This window comes from Amblyomma maculatum, chromosome 9 (assembly GCF_055883805.1).
Source record: "Amblyomma maculatum isolate TAMU_Amacu chromosome 9, ASM5588380v1, whole genome shotgun sequence".
NCBI lineage: Eukaryota > Metazoa > Arthropoda > Arachnida > Ixodida > Ixodidae > Amblyomma > Amblyomma maculatum.
This window is the reverse complement of record NC_139352.1, coordinates 93948337-93970521: the sequence shown is the minus strand read 5'-3', so window position 1 is coordinate 93970521 and position 22185 is coordinate 93948337. Positions and strand designations below refer to the sequence as shown.

General features: G+C 46.4%; 1 protein-coding gene across 1 annotated transcript in view; it reads left to right on the top strand.

Annotated features, from left to right (window-relative positions):
• LOC146179759 (ATP-binding cassette sub-family C member 3-like) overlaps nucleotides 1-22185 on the top strand; it is an 84560-nt gene that overhangs the window by 43574 nt on the left and 18801 nt on the right. The window contains exons 15-18 of the mRNA XM_084579331.1: nucleotides 269-601; nucleotides 10997-11098; nucleotides 12142-12309; nucleotides 15268-15426. Coding sequence (XP_084435457.1) covers nucleotides 269-601; nucleotides 10997-11098; nucleotides 12142-12309; nucleotides 15268-15426 — 762 coding nt within the window. The remainder of the gene's footprint in view (nucleotides 1-268; nucleotides 602-10996; nucleotides 11099-12141; nucleotides 12310-15267; nucleotides 15427-22185) is intronic.

Below are 22185 nucleotides of genomic sequence, written 5' to 3'. Positions count from 1 at the left end.
ACACTCGTCAACGCTCAATTTAAAGGCTGCTCAGAAGAATCTAAATAACGTCGAAAACTGCTACTAGCACAACCAGGAACATTATCGAAACATACGCGAGTGATCGGAATCTTCGAGACGGATCTCGGCGCATCTTGCGCCACAACGAAACTGATAAAGGTTCATCTCGCGACACCGAGCATTAGACTACTGCATTCCGTTACTGCCAAAATGAGTGGACTACTTTGGTAGTGGCCTTTCTCTGAAACGAAATTGCTTTCTCTTGCAGAGCCTCGCAGTCAAGGCTTCTCACAGCGCTCGCTACTACGAGAGCCTGGGCACATCGGAAATTCTACAGCACACGACAGAAACCCTGGACGCACTGAGCAGCGTGCGTGCGTATGGAGTGAGCGAGTGGTTCCGCGATCGTTTCTGCTTCCTGACGGACAAAGCCGTGCGCGGATTCCAGTGCTTCGGCACCGTGTATCGATTCACACGCACACTGACGTCCACCTGTGGGTTCGTGATAGTGATGTCCACCCTTCTGGCCAACACAGCATTCTCCGGTCCTGAAGGTCCCGACCCCAGCAGCCTAGGTCTGGCTGTTAGCTCCGCTGGAGCGGTGAGAGAATCGTCGATATTACACTGCACATTCATGGAAAGCAAATGAGTTAAAACATGCCGTTCTTAAAATCCGGCATAGGCGTCTGCGTCAGCATTGTGAACGAAAATAGACGGTAGACTCTGGCGAGTAGTAGCTGGCAGGCGATATAGGCGGGTATTAATTGCTCAACTGATTCTGCGGTGGCACAACAGCACAAGTCATAGTGGACTTAGATGGCTCTGCTCGGGTAACTTCTTTCAGATAAAAGAAATGGCATGGGAATCAAAGTCTCAAAGACCGTGGCATCCCCCTGTCAAGCAGACGTATTCAAGACCAGATAGGTCCGGTCGGACGGCTTGGTAAAACGTGGCTTTGCTTACCTTTGGTGATATTTCAAATAATGTGAGAAATTACTGCTACAGGTTGAATGTTCGTGAGAGAACAGATGTACAGATAACTGTATTGGTAATTAGGCAAGTAACGTAGTTCCTGTACTGAGTGCGAATTCGTAATTGGAGCTGCCGATGGGCGTTTTTACCGTTTCTTGGTCGCACTCCTAAAACGAAAACTCTGATGGCGCTCAAGAGTTTTAAGTTCGGGAAACAAAATCGCGTTAGAGCGGCTAGATAATGAAAACGAACAGACAGTTTGCACACAAAAAGTGTTGTTGCGTCTGCAAAATGCAGCGCCTGTGGTGTTTTTGAGGCTATGCAGTTCGGCAGCTAAGCCCAGTGACCTAGGATGTTGATATGATCAGCTGCGGCAATGGCAACGATGATTTCTTCGCTTTTCGAGATAAATATTTTTGTTGGAAACCGCTGCGCTTCGATGTTCTTTTTTTTTTGCTATGCTCGGTTTCCTAGGTCCAGCCATGGCCATCGAAGGCATGAAATTGGCGAGCAACAGCAGCATTGATTAAGGCTTTCATTCTAAAAAAAAAAGACTTTTGTCGTCAATCAAAAGAATAGATGAGCTAGAAGCGCCTTGGTTGGTAGGGGTGCATAAGGTTGAAACTGCCAAAGCTATTCAGGTTACGAGGAATGCCGTAGTAGGGAGCTCCATGAAATTTCGACCACCAGGGCTTCTCAACTTGTGCTGACACTGCGCAGTATAAAGGCACCTTGCATTTCGCCTCCATTGATATACGGCCTCCGCGGTCATGATATAACTGGATCCCTGAGCTTAGAGTCAACAGCCCTAAATATTGAGTTTTAGTTTTGGGGTTATGAAAGAGTTTCATAAACATAAAAACTGCCCTGCCCTTACAGAGCATAATGGGAGGATCGATGCCCTCTCAGGCGAAAGAACGTGATGATTATCGCGCCTAGGATGGACAGCGCTGATTTATGCAGATGGCGTTGCCTTTTGTAAGTTCTGCATAATTGGTAGATTATAAGTCTAAACGGAAACCTTACCTCGGAAAAAACCCTTGATTGTAGAGTGACACTGGACGAAGACATTGGTAAGTGGGTGGCATTCGCAAGCTATACAATGCTGGTCAGGCCTGTGGTGCTGCGCATCAAAAGATGCGGCATAATCCATTTATCTTTCATTGACACGACAATTTACATAGTGGCAATGTCCCTCTGGGTTGTTGCGTGTTCTACATAGCGCAAACAGGTCACGGCTTCAATGAGAGAATAGGAAAATAGGCTGCTTTTTTAAATTACATCAAGACAGCAATTAGTATAAGCAGGGTGAATATTACGAATGGCAATAGGTTTGTGCAGAAAAAATAGACATTGGCCAATGAACATCGCAGCTAGTCAAAGAGATCTATGAGGGATAGTTTGTTCATAATGCCGCAAAACCTTCAAAACTTCGTTGTTTTTAGCAGCCGCCGGCATGCGGCCTTATCACTCTGATTCTGGCACTCATATCAATTTCGTATTCTTTGTTTGTTAATGCTCGGTGTCGCGAGATGCTGCTTTATCAGTTCCTCTGTCGCGAAAGAAGCGCCGAGGCCACTCGCGCATGTTTCTACAATGTTCCAGGTTGTGCTAGTAATTATGCAACTTTATCTAGATGGTTCTGAGCCGCTTTTAAATTGAGATTGGACGTGTGCGACAGGCATTCTTTGTTCTACGATCGACGAGCACGATTGTTGCTATCGTCACCACGTGACAATAAGATAGAAAATAATAATTTCGTCAAGGACATATTGACTGTTCCGCAGTAAAAATATTAGTTGTTTTATTCAGTTTATTATAGGCAGTAATCTCTTGGTTATGATGAGACATTCCATAACAATCGCGAGACAGGAACATTTCGTCCCTCAAGTACGTACTTTTCATTACAGTTGTTCAGTTTTAAATTAGCTCTCGTCCTACGTCAGTCTCTATAGTCACTGTTTCTCCTCCCGTTAAGCTCATTTCCTTTACGAAGTATAGACCGTTTTCGCGGCGAAGAGGAAAATAGCCTCGAACCGGAACGCGCTGCGTGGCTCCTCCTGTCTTGTATGTGGGGACGCGGGGATAGCAGCGAGGGCGGCAGGGCATTCTACGGAGAAAGGGCACACGTTGCAGTCTTTTGCACACAGAGTGCCTTGAATAGCCGCAAAGTATATAAGCCGATTAGCTCATGTGAGCGATGTGCTTTCTTTTTCTTCTTTCGCCCCTTGCTTTCCTTCATTTCCCTGATCGTTTCATTTCCGCCGGCCGCAGTTTAGCTGCTATAAGAGCTGCCGCGGTTAGCACAATCTTTTTTTTACTCAGTTGTTCGCATTACGAAACAATAACGACCAAAAGGAGATGATTAACAGAAGATGAAAGATTAACAGCGGTGGTATGCGCGTGTGTCGCTCTACACTGTTCCTCTTGCAACTTACTCAATTGGGCGAAGACGAGCAGCTTCTGAATTTCAAGCCCCAACCGAAATAGTTTCGCTTTGGCAGCCTTTCGTTCGAGTTCCGAACACTGTGTTTGTAGAGTAGGGACCGGAAAAAGTGAGTACCCGTGCAACAATGGCAGTCTTTGGGCAACAAGCGAATGATATTCCTTGCGGCAAATATTTACGAGATGCCGCCAGGTAGAGAAGAACTATTTCGATTCAGTCACCTGAGGTTAATGCAAGCATGAAAGAACATGTCCCAATTGAAGGCAACGATATACCAATAAATTGGTTGTCAACCTTTTTAGTGAAACAGCGCTAATATGTGTATATATATATATATATATATATATATATATATATATATATATATATATATATATATATATATATATATATATATATATATATATTTATATATAAATATATATATATTTATATATATTGTAATGGGGCGTTTATTGACGCTCAGATGGAGAGCTGTGAGGAGAGGACCTAGCAACGGCGAGCCCAGCGTACTTCTTCTTTGTCTTCGTCGCACAACGCACTGGTGCATGTCGATGGCTGAAGTGCTGACTATCACAGTACATTTTCCCCCCGGGTAAAAAAAAGGAGCCATCCTGGCGACTTATGGCGCGGAAAGCACAGCGGGGTCATAGAACGGCTTCAATCAGTTCACGTGAACTGTTTCACGACCACGGCGACGCAAGTCCGCAGAGGGTGTGATGGGCTCAACTACGTAGTTGACTGCAGATGTTTGCTGGAGGACCCTATATGGCCCGTGGTAGCGAGCAAGAAATTTCTTTGAAAGGCCAGGGGTTGTGGAGGGCACCCAGAGCCACACCAGAGAGTTCGGGAGATATGACGAAGCTTCGCCGGTATCACGGAGGTATTTTTGTTGCCACTGATTATCTGTTGTGAGAGAGCGGGCGAGCTGACGGAATTCTTCTGCGTACGTGACGGCATCGGATAGCGGGGAAGATTCGGAAACATCAGGGCGGTAGGGAAAAAGTGTGTCCATAGTACAGGGTGGCTCGCGCCCGTAAAGGAGAAAGAATGGAGAGAATCCAGTAGTGGTCTGTGCCGCGGTGTTATATGCGTAAGTAACAAACGGTAGAACTTGGTCCCAATTGGAATGATGGGTGTTCACGTACATAGCCAGCATGTCACCGAGAGTGCGGTTGAAACGTTCTGTCAGTCCATTCGTCTGAGGGTGGTACGAGGTAGCGGTGCGGTGTATGGTGCGGCATTCTTTCAGGAGAGCTCAAGAGCATCTGATAAGAAAACGCGTCCGCGGTCACTGAGCAGTTCGCGAGGGGCACCATGGCGAAGAACCAGGTTTTTCAGAATAAAGGCAGCCACGTCGCGTACGGAAGCAGAGGGCAATGATGATGTCTCAGTGTAGCGGGTCAGATGATCCACTGCCACGATAATCCAGCGGTTGCCAGCTGAAGTTGTAGGAAGGGGACCGTATAGATCTATGCCGACACGATCAAACGGACGGGCAGGACAGGGCAACGGCTGCAACGAAGCAGGAGACTTGAGAGGAGTTTTTCGGCGTTGGCAAAACAGGCAAGAACGGACAAAATGGCGGACAAAGCGGTACATTCCACGCCAGAAGAAGCGTAGACGCAAGCGCGTGTAGGTTTTCAACACTCGGCCGTGGGCGCACTAAGGATCAGTATGGAAAGCAGCACAAATTTCGGGGCGGAGATGACGGGGGATGACTAAAAGCCACTTCCTTCCGTCGGGAAGATAATTGCGGCGATAGAGCAGCCCGTCACGAATTGAAAAATGGTGAGCTTGGCGGGCAAGCGCCCTAGACAAACGACCTGGAGAGTGACTTGAAAGAAAGTCCAGAAGTGTAGATATCCACGGGTCGCGCCGCTGTTCCGTGGCCATGTCGATAGTGGCAAGCGAAGACAAATCGTAGGCGCAGATCTCATCAGACAACGAAGAGGGAGACAGCGGTGAGCGCGAAAGAGCGTCCGCGTCAGTATGCTTGAGGCCTGAGCGATATATGACACGAATGTCATACTCTTGGAGGCGAAGAGCCCAGCGAGCAAAGCGGCCGGACGGGTCTTTGAGGGACGCCAGCCAGCACAGAGCGTGATGATCAGTGACCACATAAAATGATCGGCCATAGACATACGGACGGAATTTACCGATGGCCCAAATAATGGCCAAGCATTCTCTTTCCGTAACAGAATAATTAGACTCTGCCTTGGTCAAGGTGCGGCTTGCGTACGCCACCACATAGTCTCGGATACCAGGTTTGTGTTGGGTGAGAACGGCGCCTATCCCAATACCGCTAGTGTCAGTGTGAATCTCAGTTGGCGCATTCGGGTCGAAGTGGCGGAGGATGGGAGGCAAAACCAAGAAACGGCGTAAAGTGTTGAAGCGTCATCACAAGCAGGTGTCCATGCGGAGAGGTCGGAGCTGCCGGAGAGGAGCTGGATAAGAGGAGCAATAATAGATGCGAAATTTAAGATGAAGCGGCGAAAGTAGGAGCACAGGCCGATGAAACTTCGTAGCTGCTTCAGTGATTTTGGGCGTGGGAATTCGGCAACTGCACGAAGTTTGGTGGGATCGGGAAGAATGCCATCCCTAGAAACGACATGACCTAGAATAGTTAGTCGGCGAGCAGCAAAGCGGCACTTTTTCAGATTCAGTTGGAGGCCGGCAGTAGCGAGACAAGTGAGAACGTCCTTCAGACGGAGCAGGTGGGATTGAAAATTGGTAGAAAAGACTACGATATCATCGAGATAGCAAAGACAGGTTCGCCACTTGAATCCACGAAGCACAGTGTCCATGAGGTGTTCAAATGTGGCCGGGGTGTTGCAAAGCCCAAAGGGCATGACGTTGAATTCATATAATCCATCTGGTGTGATGAAGGCAGTTTTAGAGCGGTCAGCGTCATCCATTGGCACCTGCCAGTAGCCAGATCGTAAATCCAACGAGGAGAAAAACTCGGCGCCCTGCAAGCAGTTCAGTGCGTCATCGATGCGTGGCAGAGGATAGACGTCCTTGCGCGTGATCTTGTTGAGCCGGCGGTAGTCGACACAAAACCGGAAGGAACCATCTTTTTTAGGTACCAACACAACTGGAGACGCCCAGGGACTGTGGGATGGCCGAATGACACCACGACGGAGCATGTCGTCTACATGATCAGCAATTACTTGGCGCTCCGAAGCCGACACGCGATAGGGGCGCTGGCGCAAAGGTGCGGTTTTACCGGTGTCAATGGTGTGCTCTACGACAGACGTGCGGCCCAAGTCAGTTTGAGGAAGGTCGAATGAAGAAGCGAAGTTCGCAAGGGGGCGACAAGTTGATCACGTTGCGCAAGTGGAAGATCAGCATCAATAGCATGTTGGAAAACGTCGGAGGGCGTCGAAGCCGTCGCAACATCGTAAGAGCACAGACTAACGTCGAAGGAGGGGGTTGAGTCAGCAAGAGTGGTGATATGACCGGGATCAAGCTCTTCAAGACGTCCAATGCATTCGCCACGGAGCAGGACTGCTGGGCAAGAAAATGGGTTCGAGGCGTAAAGTGCACTCTTGTCGTCTTGAATTTCGAGAACTGCGAATGGAAAAAGGAGGCAGGGATGACGGGAGGTGGCTTCGGAAGGTGTAAAAATCGCAGTCAAACGAGTTACCCACTCACAAGACAGTGGTACGAGGGCACCAGAGAACGGAGGAATGTCGGTGTCATGGGCGACGAGTTTTGCTGTGCGGGGAGGGGTATCACAGAAGGGGGCATCACAGAGGGGGGCGAAGGCAATTTGCGCACGAGCACAGTCAATAACGGCTTGATGAGTCGATAGAAAATCGTATCCGAGGATGATATCATGCGAGCAGTTTGGCAGAACAATAAATTCGATGGGGTACAAGACGTCTTGAATGAGCACACGGGCTGTGCAAGATGCGGAGGGGTGAATGTGCTGTGATGAGGCGGTGCGGAGCGAAAAGTCGGAAATCGGAGTGGTCACTTTGCGAATTCGACGGCAGAGCGCTTCACTGATGACGGAGACGGCTGCACCGGTATCGACGAGAGCGAGAACTGTGGCGCCTTCTATAGAAACTTTGATAACATTAGCGGGACGACACGGAGGACTTGAGGAATTCGAAACAAGCGCAGTTCTTGCCCCCGGAACTGCGACTGTTAGTTTCCCTCAACGGTGTTGTTAGAACGTCGCAGCACTGGAGAAAGCGATCGGCGCCGAGGAGAATGTGATCGACGAGTGGCATAGGTTTGGCGATCTTGTGAGACAAATTGAGAACCGGGCGGAATCATTTGCGAGCGTGAGTCGGTGTTGTACGGGTAAAGTCGAATGTCAGGAGGCGCTTGCGACAAAGGCGTGCAACATGGCCCGGCCGACCGCAGGCATAGCAAATCGGAAGGTTGTCCGTAGTACGCCAAGGTTTCATAGGATGTGGGCGGAACCTTGAGGGTGGGGCTTGGAACGAAGGCTCAGCATGCGGCGGTGAACGGTAGGCAGGGACCTGCACATAGGAACCAGACGTGGGCGAAGGTGGTGGCCTGGCCGTTATTTCGGCATACGTGAGAGGTGCCGTCACAGGCGGCAGCACGGGGTTGGACGGCAAGACATCAGCGACGTGTTCTTGCACGACACGGCGTATAGTAGGGGCCAAAGATGGAGCCAGTTCAGGAACGAGGCGGCCCGAGTCTTGAAAATGGGGAAGGAGTGAGATTTGACGTGCGACCTCTTCACGAATAAAATCTTTGATCTGTTGATTCAGCGGGCTCCTTTCAGAAGTTGGCGAACCACCCAGGGCTAATGCGGCTACGCCTTCGTCGCACACACCGGAGCGGCGCCTAGAAGCGCGGCGCTTGCGGAGCTCATCGTAGCTCTGGCAAAGCTTCACGAGTTCACTAACGCTGGTGGGATCTTTCGCTACCAGCATCTGGAAGGCGTCGTCAGAAATGCCCTCGAAGATGTAGCGGATTTTGTTCGCTTCCGGAATGGCCGGGTCGACTCGTTTGCAGAGATCAACGATGTCTTTTATGTAGCTGGTAAAAGTCTCATCAGCGCGCTGAACACGATCGTGTAAACGTTGTTCGGCACGAAGCTTACGCACTGCCGGGCGGCCGAACACTTCCGCGAAATTCTTTTTAAATGTCGACCAAGATGACAGGTCAGCCTCATGGTTGCGAAACCAGAGGTTCGCCACGTCCGTCAGATAGAATATGACGTTACTGAGCTTATATGAGTCATCCCACTTGTTGTAGCTGCTTACTCTTTCATACGATGACAGCCAGTCGTCGACATCTTGGTCGGCCGTGCCACTGAAGAGGCAAGGGTCACGCTGGCGCACGACGCCAGAACACATGATCGTGGGTGGAAGGGCCGGCAGCGTCGAAGTGGACTCGTCTTGCATGGCGGTCGTAGAGGGTAGTGTGCGGCTTCGCAGTTCCAGTTTGAATGGGATCGTTTCCGGCACCTCCGCCAATTGTAATGGGGCGTTTACTGACGCTCAGATGGAGAGCTGTGAGGAGAGGACCTTGCAACGGCGAGCCCAGCGTACTTCTTCTTTGTCTTCGTCGCACAACGCACTGGTGCATGTCGATGGCTGAAGTGCTGACTATCACAGTACAATATATATATATATATATATATATATATATATATATATATATATATATATATATATATATATATATATATATATATATATATCGAGATGCGTGTTTTTTCAAAACACGCATCTCGTAAGATTTTGCTGCCGATAATAAATGAAAATATGATCATAGGAATAGCAGAAATCGCTTGCAATAAGCAAACCTTGCGACGAAAAATTAACTATATAATTGTTGACAAAAGCAACTTTATTTGAGGTCATTATGGGACATAATTTAAGTTCACTATTCCATAGGTATCAATTGTCCATTTTATCTTGTATTCGGATGTCAGCATGACGGCAGCGTGAGACAAACGCAACTAACGCCCAGTTAGAGAAATTGCAGGATAGCAGCTCCCGCCGTTGAAAAGTCATCACCACTCCCCGCTCATATCGGCAAACAGGTGGTTGAGTTATGTAGGCAATGCTGAAATGTGATTGCCTGGTAGTGGAAGCTTGAACACCCTGCCTGATTATCACCCAACAAAAGTAGCCAGGGTAGAGTAAATGGATCCAAATTGGATAATGGATACTTAAGAATAGAACCCCAGTGGAGGTGTGGGAACTTCCGCAGTAGCCGCTCAAGCAGTAAAGAGTTTATGAATGATCGGTTTACCCATCAAATGTAGCGCGATTAACATTGCTCCTAAACGTGACAAGAAACGGCTACATTCGCTTTCTTTCTTTCCTCAAATTGTTACGGTAAGCCGTCTCTAGAAGTCATTAAGAATAAAACGTAGATCGAAAGCTGCCCTCGCGTCCAGTGGTGCGCTGCCGCCTCTCTGTTCCACATAAAAGTTACACACTAATTGTAATCAGGCTTGTAGCCTTCAGCCGACCTGATCAAAAGCATAATGTTTTGTAATTTCTGACCGAATGGCTTCGCTGCTACTGAATTTTTTTTTTCTTTCAGCTAGATTCTTTCAGAAAGAAAATTTTTTCATGCGAAAGCTCCAAAATGCCGATTTGCGCTACTTGTCGCCTGTTCCGCGGATGAGACCCCACATACCAGCATGGCGGTTGTTCATACTCGGCCGCTTGATGGCGCCACATACACAAAATGGCAGCGCCCATGATAAAACGGTTTATATGATCTGCCTACTTCTTCGGTAATGTCATCAGCCCCATTATTGGGCTTCACAATAGACTGTGAGGCGTTAAAATACACAGATATAATTCGTCGGTATACAGTTGGGATAGAACCACGCGAACATATTCAACGCAGGTTGCTTCAATAGAACGCGTCCTTCCGAATGTAGCCACCCGAGCGGGATGGAAACAGGATGAATTTTTCTTAGTTCAGCTTCGAACAACACTGTCCGCACAAGACTAGGTATTGTCACTCTGCGCCTTGTAAGGCAAAAGCGTTTTTTAAGCTCATGAGCGTAGACAGGATTTGTGGTCCGCGGAGGATCGCTGTCGAAAAATGAATTGATTAATGAGTTGTAAGAATTTTTGTGGGAGATAGAGGGCAAAAACTGTCTGTATGCAAAATTTCTTTGATGTGGAGTAATTAGGTCATTATTCAGAGCAAAAAAACTCGATTAGACGTGAAATTTGCCAATGGCCTCGATATAGTATACAGGCGTCAAAACAGCCACGGACTCGAAATTTCACAAAAAAATATGCAAAAGCATTTAAAGCTGTAATGTCAGGCCTTATCATTGCGTTACAACACTGAAAACAGCCAGCCATTAGTAAAAGAGAACAAAAGTACTAAAAAATGAAAACAGTAAAACAATAAAAAACGAAAAGAAACAACCAAGAGAGACAATGGTACAAAGAGTAAAAAAAAAGCAAAATCGAGGAAAAGCTACGGAAAAGAAAGCAGAAAAAGTGAAAAGCGGCCAATGAATGCAGAATCGCAGGAAAGGCTTTCCCCGTATACCGCACATAAGAGTGATTTAAGTGCCTCCAGCGTATTTTTCTTTGCTATATTTTTCAGGTCCCACTTTCTCTGATGTCGCTGGGAGTGACACTATTCACCGTGCTGCAAATGATCGTGGCCTTGGAGCGTTGCATTCATTACGCAGAGCTTCCACCCGAGGCAAGATGGCTAATTTTCTTGCACAGAATTCAAATAACTTTGCTCTCACGAAAGCGCTTGCCCTAACAAAATTTATTAAGTAATCAGAAATTAATGAACACATGCAAATACCATTCTACAATGTTGGCAATTACATCAGCGAGAGAATAGCCCACTGTGCGTATGGAACATGGGAGCACAATGTTGATCAGAGAATAAACAAAATGTATTCAATATTGTGGAAAATCTATTTATGCGTCATATAGCAATTATAAGCAATGAGGATAACTGCTTGCAAAATTTAAAAAGTGTAAAATTTGCCGACACAAGTTGGAAAGTGGGCAGCTCGCAGTGAGGCACGCATGAAGAAAGCGAACAGACCCTGAAACCAAGAGAATGCCAAAATGACATTTCTGCTTTTTTAATTGTGATGTGACCGTATCTTATACAAAAAGCATACAAAGTAGAAAGTATGAAAGCATGACATGAGTGGGATAGGAAGCAAGTACCTCCATATATCTTTCACTTTGGGAGCATTCCTGTTGAGTCTAGTGTCAATTGCAGGCTGGTTTGGTTTTGGGGTTTAACGTCCCGAAGCGACTCAGGCTATGAGAGACGCCGTAGGGAGAACTCCGGAAATTTCGACCACTTGGGGTTCTTTAACGTGCACTGACATCGCACAGCACACGGGCGCCTAGCTTTTCGCCTCCATCGAAAAGCGGCCACCGAGGCCGGGATTCCATCGCACGTCATTGGGCACAGTAGTCGAGCACCCTAACCACTGCGCCACCCAGGCGGGGTGTCAACTGCAGAGTATTCACAAGTGCCACGAGAGCAGATGATGGGGGATGGACTCGAGCAGAACCGGCAACCAGGCCCGTCCTTCGCACATCGCCAGCCTCCTCTTCCAACCACACAGTCGCTCATGATGACACCGCCCATGTAATAGGAGGGAATGCATTGAGTACACGCGGAAACAGTTTGTTTGCAACCAAAAAGTGCAGAATCGACAGCGTCACGCTGTATAGCACTTGTGGTCACTGTAATCTCAATTCCCAACGCAGAGCGACGTTGCAGACGCCAAGAGCGCAAACAACACATCAGCGGATTCACTGTCCACTTGGCCGAGCAATGGAAAGGTTGAGTTCCAGGACTACTCAGCCTCCTACCGGCCCGGTATTCTGCCAAATGTTCTCAACGACATCACATTTGTTGTGAAGCCCATGGAAAAGGTGGGTAACAAATCGAAACCTCACCCTATCGTATTGAAGTGAATTTCGACAAATTATTTTGTTCAGGGCGAATGCGTTTGTTGTTTAATGCCACAGATGAGCAACTTGTAAATGCCTTCACCCACAGCCATATTTTTTCTTCAAAATATACAGACATAAGGTTTCCGCTACGATACCATTCATTACACGGGCTGGAAGAAATTACGCTGTTTATTTTTCGTGTCGGGTAAAGTAGGTTAAAGCAAACCTGTGCTTTTTTATCACTGCTGTTACACTCAGGGTTACATTAATAAATTTATTAATATTATTAAAACACCATCTATATTACGGAGGGTGCTGCCGCTTGTGTATTTGGACCTGACGTCTAGTGCTGGACTCTTTCCCCAAAAATGATTTTAGGTAAAATCACTTTAGTGCATGCTAAAATGGAACAGTATTTTACTCCTTTTTGGCCGGCTCGTGTCTCGGTGTACGGTAGTCGACTCGGGGGACCCGTTTCTCGTGGCCGTCGTGCTGGCCGCGTTCATATAGAGGCGAAAAACAAAGTGCCAGTGTCAGTGTTCGGTAAAGAAGCCGAGAGGGTTGAACAATATCTTAAATCAATCCAGAAAGTTAAATGACAGACAAAACCAAGCTGTATTCTTCGCAGCGCCTAATATATGGGTCAAGTCGCATTCGTTGCTCGTTTTTCGCCACTCGCAGAGAACTAAAACGTACGGTTTTCTCTTTTACGACACCTGTGTTAGGATCTTAATAAAAAAAAGATACAGAAATTTTTTTGCGGTGACAAAAGACTTTCTGTGCGGTTTTTGACAGCGAACCTGTTGTGACAACAGTAATTTCCGCAGTAACGTCAGAAATTTCTGTAGTAACGACAGAAAAGTCCTACAGAACTAGAGTACAGAAACGTATGCCAGAAAGAAGTGCGGACCTATAGATAGTTGCATAGGGCGAGGAGGATGTCAAAACACCTCCTCTCTGGACTGTTGTGAACCGGGTCCGCTGCCTCTTCCACGGTGCTAGCATCATGCGCACACAACAGCTCAGCGTCCAGTATGGCGACGCCCGGAGAGCCCTTGTTGAAAAGGTACTACGAAGCTACATAAAATTCTGCCATTTACAGCAGAATTATGAAATGTTTTGTCGTATTTTTGACACAAGTCTGTAGTGTTTTCAACCGGGTCCTTGCTGCCATGTGACATGTATTTGTATGTTTTTTAAACTGCCCATTTTGTGGAGGATAAATACGAAAAATAATTCATTGCCAACATTCACGCTCAATGAGAACCATATTGCTGGACAGCTGAGTGTATCAAGAAGCATTAGTGCTGTAACAATGAAGTAAGAATGAACCGCTCATCCGCTTATCATGTGCTCTTAAAATACACGTGCTATCTATGCTCTAATATTGATATGAACATATTTCTGTCTTAAGTACAGTTCTTAGAAATAGAAGCTGAAGTCAGGCAGGGACATTACGTTAAGGGTTCGAAACATCTTTGCCATTGCCGTACCGTAGTGATGAAAAAAATGTCGTAAAAACATTCACGTGTTTTCGGATTGCAACAGTGACGCAAACAGTGTTCAGGGTGACGCCTTCAAATTTCGATTCCTAAGTAGCATCCGTCTCTTAGTCAAGTAAAAGGTCATTTTGCGAAGGGGATTCTAAACGACGACATATGTCCCTCCACTTGTATGATATGTCCACAGAGACGTGTGAGAGGTTGCGCCTTCGTTCCCTTCCTTGAACCAAACCAACTGAAGATTACAAAAAACGCGAACCCCTTTACAACCGAAGCGGTCAAAAATATTCCGGTGCCCTCTATTACGGCACCTAATTCTCTCTTTCTTCTGTCACTCCCACCTTTCTCCTCCATTCTATTCTGGGGTGGGTCAGGTGCCCACCAAGAAATGTTAGAGATGCGGCGCATTTCCGTTCCTGCAAACTAATTTGCAATTTCGCTTAAGGTGTTTAACACTGCCAAACTTTAAGGCAGACTCTCAATTACAAATATACGCGGAATGTAAAGACGGTGGTAAGGGCCCCATCCAACTTACTCTGGAAGTTTTGTTTTCAGCCATTCGCTGAGCCTGCTGCTCTTATTGCTTCCAGTGTAAAATGTAAAAGTAAAATGGCGAGAATTGGGTCTTGTTGGCGATTCATAGTGGTTCGCCGCGCTGACAACTAGAACAACAAGAAACACAACAACACTGAGCGCGAACTTACAACGGTTTTTTAATGATAGAAATGGAAGTTCTTTTGTGCACAGAAATGTGATCGTCATCAGTGCAACATAAAGAAACGAGGCAACCTGAAGGAATCAATCATCATAGGCATCAAAAGCACACTGCTGGAAACACCCATCACGACAGTCTAAGCAAGCCAACTTCTTTCTCAGACAACGACAAAGATACATTGCTGATACACATTTCGGCTTCTGCAAGTTCTCCTTCTTTCGGTTCTTTCGAACGCATAATAATTAATGCTTACGACGAATAATTTCTTCAGGTGCCCTCGTTTCTTTATGTTGCACTGATGACGATTACGGTTTCGTGTATAAAAGAACCGTTTCTTTCATTAAAAACTAGTTTTAAATGCGCGATTTGTGTTGTGCCTATTTTTGTTCGAAGTGTTAGCGCGGTGAACCAGCTTCTTAGAAGTAGAATGTCCGAAGAACGCGTCGAATTATTATTATCAATGTGGAATTGCTGGAAACTAGAAAATGCAGCATATTGAATGATTGCTTGACTGAAGTCCCATTGACATTCATTCTGAATTTCTCACAAATCCGCATGCTTCTCCTTGTGCCCTCTAGGACGTATTTAGCCGCGCCTTAAGACACTGGCTAGAGAACGGGCCAGCATTTTACGAAGCGTCCGTCTAGTGGTCCTATATTCGCACACTGCAGCCGGATCACAGCGATGTGACGGTGGTATTGCTTCACTTCCCCATTTCAGATTGGAGTGGTGGGCCGCACTGGAGCAGGGAAGTCGTCACTTGTTCTGGCACTTCTGCGCATGCTCAGAGCGTCCGAAGGTCGAATCCTTATTGACGGCGTGGACATTGCTCAGGTGCCCCTCCGGAAACTTCGCAGCAGCATCACCGTCATTCCGCAGGTGAGAGTGCGCAACTGAGTGAAGGTGTTTTGCTGTAGCTCGAATATTCGCTTTCTTGAGCAAAAAGTGTGCTTTTTGATGGAAAGCTTTCGTTGTAGCCTAAGGTTCCTAGCGCGCTCTAGAAATGCAGAGGCCAAAAAAATCTTCCCCTCAACATTCGTTTTAAAAAGAAGCGTGTTCACGCTTCTCATGAAGACTATAAGGAAGCTGTGTATAGCTCCCTTACTGCTATGTGCAGGATTAAAATAACTGCGACACAAAGCGACTACTAAATCGTTCGATATGAAGCCAGTGGAGGCCCTGACTCAGCTGCATGCAGATATTAGACGCGGATATCGATTCTTACCTAGCGATTATTTTCTATTTAGGCTGATATCATCGTTGCTCTCAACGTTGTTTATTTCTTCTTAATACTTCTTTTGTTAACATTATTTTATTGTGAAAACTTTCCATTTTTTGCGGACATTGTAAGATAGTACGCATATTTCGGTCAGTGCAGTGACCATTTTTCGGTGGCATACCCGCCGTCTCTGCACGAGCATAATTAGGCTGTCTTGAAGTTGAAAAATAATTAAATAAATAAACTGATTGGACCTGAAATGGGCGGGGTGCCGTAATATCAGACGTAAGCAAGAGAAACTTCACTATCGATAATACGCAAATCGCAAGTGCTCTGAGGGAATGAATTCTGGATTGAAACATTTCCCAGCTAGAACATTTTTGTTCCACCGACTGCGGCCTGCCAACACAGAAAGGTTATTGGGAATGTGATTCACACAAATCAACGAGTACCGATGTTATCAGCTGCGTTATTTGGCGAATTCACCCTACCGAACAAGTGTCGGAAAAATATTTAAGTGCAAGAAACGTAGAGGAATCAGTTCAGCTGGAAAACTTAATATTCTCTTTTTTATACCACCGTTTAGCAGCGGCTGGACTCTTCTTCTCTGCATCCATGTGACATTTTGTGACACAGTCGCCTATTTCGTATGCGTCTTTTATAGACTAGGCTTTTACCCACTCCCGGGCGCTGCCATTGTTCGCCGATTAGCGCGCCGCCTCGCGGGCGCTTCCTTGGAAACTGCGGGGCCACGTACGTTATCGCCGCGGCCGCGCCTGCATGGTAGCTACGTTTACTTAACCTTCGGGCCCTGGAGAACATTGCCAAAAAGTATCTTCACAGCACGGTTGTGTTCGGGCGAGTTTGTTTGAATTCTCGTAGAGTTAAAATCGACTTGTTATTTATGGGGTTCAGTTTGACGTCCAAGTTAACTGTGCTGGTGGTCATCGCGCACCTGTTCTAATAATATGCCAACTCGGCCCCTTATTGACAATAAAATATTCGTGAACAATTGCAAACATCACTCTTCAGTATGACTCGCATATAATTCCCCTTCCAATGCGCTCTTTTTTCTTCCTGCCAGCTATTTCGTACCTCCCCGATTAGTATGTGTTGTCTTTTGCGTGCTTTATGGAAGTCACATCAACAAATTATCGCTGTGTTCATCTGAGTTGACAAGCTAACGGCAAGCATATTTTGTTGCGCTTTATTTATCAACACGGCCGCATTATGATTATTTCTTTTTATCTCTGGAACTCTGTTGCGCCTGCATGTCAAGCATAATTTACCTCTCAATTTATATCCTGCACGTACATTATCATACATGCCAAAGAAGCAGCAGCAAATAAATGCTATCTGGAGCATAACAACTCAGTTTTAATATGGCATATGAAGTTTAGCATACAACCGTGGCATCCGGCATATGAGATACGCCGCGGAGTGCTCTAGAAATTTATCGACTGTCCATGGGGTACTCTGATATCCCACACCACACAAGACCTTCATATTCGTCTTCATCGAAGCGCGGCCGTCGCTTCTGTGATCGACCCTATGTCTCCGGGCTCAGCAGTCAAGAGCCCTAACCGTGCACAGAGCCACCGCTGGAGGGCACAACCCCGTTTCGCTATTTGTAGCATTCCTTGAACAAATATTAACACAGGAGCCAGCTCTCGTTTGTTTTGCAGCGACAAGATGAGTATATTTAATTTCGATGTTACCGGTGTGTGTGAAAGCGCTGCTTAGCCATTTGATCCGGGTCGTATCAAATAATGAAATCGTGTTCAGTGAATCCGAGGTAGATACTAACAGCAAAAAGCTACTACGCTCAACTGATTAGCACGCCGAATTCTCTCTGAAATAAGGAAATAACAATTTGGAGCCCTGGTAGTCGTACTTAGATTCCTTTAAAGGAAAAATGAAAGCCAAAGACAACCACTGTTGGCCGAAAAACCACGTTTTGTCTACAAAGCTTGTGCGTGAAGCTCGTCGATCCGGTTAAATCTCATACCATGGAGTCATGTCCAAAACTTTACATCCTTGTACGCAAAATCAACAAATAAAAACATGTGGACTTATCCCCCCCCCTTCTAAAAAAAAAAACAGAAAACAAAAACGTTATTGCTGCACATAAACGGCGATTTACAGTTCGCAACCATGCATAGTAGACTACCTTCGTATATTGCGTCACCGAGAGAACATCGCGCATCATATTGCTGTAGCACTCTGTGGAACAGGGAGAAATGTGAGTAGAGATACACAGCTCGCACCTACATTCGTAGGCGGTAATGTGCGTTAATGGCCCACGCGACCCGCGGTGCCCTGGCCGCGCGCGCCCTACAGATGGCGCCTGGTGTCGAAAGTAGGAGCGTGATAGCAGCCTGCGTGTGAGGGTAAAAAAATCTGGTAATGCTGCAAATGCGACGCTCGGTTCGAGTGACTGAGCGCCGTGCGGCGAGGCGGAGCGAAAATTCGCGGCCTACCTGTGGGGTCTTCTGGTTACGCATGCGCATGTGAGTACCGACGCATCCACACAACTGTTGCTGTTAAGATTTTTATTTTTCCACCGATTTAGGAGGTACACTACTCCCCACCCCCGACACGCAGGCCTATGGGACGGAGGCCGGGGCCTCCACGACTAAAGACTGGCGAAGCGACAGTCTTTCTTCGCGGTTTCAGCAGCCAGGCGTATAGCTTGCTGCTGGTTGGCGGGCCGGGCAGCCGTAGAGCCGCCTGATGGCAATGGGATGGACAAGAGGCTGCATACGTATAAGGAAATCTTAGAACTTTATAGACTGAGCAGAAGGCCCCTGACACCACCGGACCGAACGCTTAATAACAAGGAGGCCGTCGCTTGGCGGCGCCTGCAAGCTGGGAATTTTTCAAGTCCCGTATTACTGTTTCACACGCAAGTGGAGGAAAAGGCGGACGATAAAGGCGAAACCTGCGGAAAAAGGGGTACTCTGGATTATATAATCTTGCAATGCACACAACTGCTCATACGCGTGACGCCACGCGCGGCCCCTGCGGGAGAGCGGCCACGGCGAACCGGACCCCGCACCTGCTGCTCCTCTTCGGTTGCCATAGTAATGGCGCATGCTTACAACTGGCCTATACCGACCAGCGCGAAATTATTAACTACAATAAAAAGCAGCTGCATACTGCCCGGAGATACTTATAAAAGTGTGGAAGAGACCAGCGGTGTAAATTGTTTGTGATCGAATTGCTGTGTACGACGGCGCCGTTTACATGTCAGTGTTGTGTGATACGGAGTATTCTTTATTGTGATCGTGCAACCATAGTATCTTGGGCAACCTCAGCGGGAGCGCTGACTACATCCCTGTTGATCGAGTGGAGATGTGCAAATGCATAGCTGTTAATGATGGCGTCCCTGTCGATGGGAGCATTGTTTTAAAGTGATAACATTACATTTGAGAATTCAATTTGGCAATTTGATTTAGTCACAAAATGTGCTTCTTGGTAAAAGGGCCGATAACTTCATCAGTTCAGAGGGCCACGACGCGAAGTTCTACAACTAAGAAACAAGGTAGAGTGTGCAACAAGGAAAGACCAACAGTCTGAAACATGTTCGTGCCGGCCCCGTTGGCAAGGCTTTAGTCTGCACCTGGTGGTCATTGAGCTTTGGAAATCCGTCAAACCGCTTAAGGAATCATGGGCCCACAGTGTAAAATAGAAGAATTTAATAATATAAAGATTATAGAGTAGGAGAGTAGGATACTCACCGCCTAAGTACATCAAGAGCACTGGCGGCTTCAACAAGACGAATGTGATTGCCGGAAGAGAGATATGAACTGGAAGTAGATATAGCGCTGTTAAGGTTGACCAGCTAGTTTTCACAGAGATGCGCCAGGTGTTCACGAGCCATCAAGCGGGCGTCGACCTCCTGCCAACACCTAAAGCGTCGACGCCACGACGAAGGGAGGGGTAATTATCTTTTGGCAGAAAGAGTGTGCTGCAGCCAGCAGCTTTAATAGGGCGACAGAAGGCGGACCGTTAGCGACTAAGCATAGCTTAATGACACAGCTGCAACAACAATGAGTTCCATCCTTGTTGCCCTCGGGATAAGAAACGTGCCGGCCAGCAGCCTTGACGGGGTGGACAGGGGCAGAACAACGCCTCTCACCTGAAGTTTTTGTAAGGTGAAAGAGTTTCTTGCTGCGTGAGTGGCGTCATCAGAGTGTATCACTGCAAGGTCTCGACAGGATGTATGGACAGAGTTTGCGCACATTCTGTTGTTATACATTATTAAGAAAAGTAATCGCGTTTAGGCATGAGCCCGAGACACCATCCTTCCGTTCATATTTCTCTTTGCTTAGAGTAAGCACTCTGGATGACGCTGAAGTCTGACAAAAAAATTAATGCAACAGGTGCGTAAAAACAAAAATAAACAGCAACAAAAACAGAAAATATAATATAGAACACGCAGAAATGAAAACAGAAAAATAAAGAATACTGAACTAAAACTAAAACAAAATCACAAGTAATAAAAAGTAACGCATATAAAGTAAAAGCACACTTGTACACTCGCAGAATCAACCAAATTCAGAGAGCTGACGACGGAACTAGGCCAGGAGTTCGCAATGGTTTCGCATTTAGGCATTTAAGCAGCTAAGAGAATTTAAGCACAACTCTGTAAATATTTGAGCATAGCAATCCTTGCAGAATAAAATGGGTTTCGCAAAAGAAAGTTAAGCCGACCAGCGGTGTTTTCTAAGGATGCTTTACCCTCGATATCGAAACATCCGCCGCCATCGGAAAGAGCGAGATCGTGATCGTGATAGCGAGAATCGACCAGCGCAACCGGAAGATCGGCGAGGAGGTGCAAATATGCGTTTGGTCGTGGGTGTTTCTTCAAGTCCTTTGGTGTACTCCATTGACTGGACCGTACCAAATGAACTGTATAAACCCTTTTGGTTGTTTTATCGGTTTTAGTTTGCGACGGCATGTTTTACTTTCTTTTTAGATCTAACTTGGCTTTGCCATAGAAATGCGTTTTTACGTTGTTACGTGTGCTTGTCTATTTGTGTGTTTGTGTGTGCATTTGTGTGTGTGTGTTGGTTGTTCGCGCGCGCGCGCGCAGTCCTGCATGTGGTTATGTCTGTCTGCATTTGCTGGTACAACTTTGTCCTCATCACTCGGCTTTCGTAGTACTGCAAGCGACATTTGGCCTCAGTGACAATCTGAGATTTAAGCAGTTTCTGCCCCGCTTGGTAGTGGATCTTCGCTGGTTGTGTGAACACGCGTTTATTCTTGGATCGCTGTGATATGATTTCACTTTTTTATATATGTAAGTACAGTTGCCCAAATAAAACCAGTTGGAAGTTAGCGCTCTCTCCTGTCGTCAAATCTCTTTCTTCTTTTACTTTTTAGCGCGTTTTTTCCTTTTGCTAACGAGATCCGGGCACATATTTTGAGGCTTGAGGCGGCGAAAGAACTTTGAAAAGAGAGGTCACATGCGGGTAAAGGATAAAAATTTAACCAGAGTTCACAGTGTCCTCTTCCGTGATCACCAACCGCCGCAGCCACACCCGCGCAACGGATGAGAAGTGACGTTACTATGAAGTACCTTTGTGTTTTCGGGCTCAAAGCTGTTGACAGCAGTTCTTACTCGCAGATATCACTGCAAAAGCAAGCATTATTCTGAATATGATATGTCTGAATCTGTATAGACAGGACAGCAACCAAATGGCAAGAAAACATGCAGAGTAATCAAAATTAAACTTTATGTTTTTTTTTACAGAAACGCTGAACGATCCGCGGGCACGGCTTTTTGTGAGAGTTTGTGACATTATGTGCGCTAATTGAGTGGATACTTTTCATCATCAGTCTCATAACACATATAACTAATGATGGTGGTCATTGAGGGGTGGTGGGTATGGATGGTGTGCAGCTGCCAAAGTATGTCATTGATCGTAAGTGCAGTGCGTACGAAACAGTACAGTACTCCTGACGTTTATTCGATTTTACTTGCCTGAAGTGAGAGTGAAACAGTTATCCCTTACAGTTTCTGATGCATGCTATGCTGAATCACAAGAAGTCATCTGGATATTCGGACAAGAAAACGTGGGAACTCTGACGCGGTGCAAGAAGTGGGCAGGATGGAATATGATGTGCAGTTCGACTGCTCCGAAATATGCACCACAAACTTTCTTCCAAACCAAAGTGCGCGATTTGTTTATTGCAGCATCTTAAGAAAATTATGCTCTCCCTTCGTGTCCAATGAGTGCTCGGAACGCTTCTTGTATCCTATATCTCGTTTTAAAAAATCTAGAAAGATTACTATGAACGCTGCGTAGATCATGAAGTGATAAAGTATTGCAAGCCGATGGCATGCTTTTCGTATGAGTAACATTCGATAATTGCTATCTCGCATATCATTCATCATTAGGCAAAATGTTTTA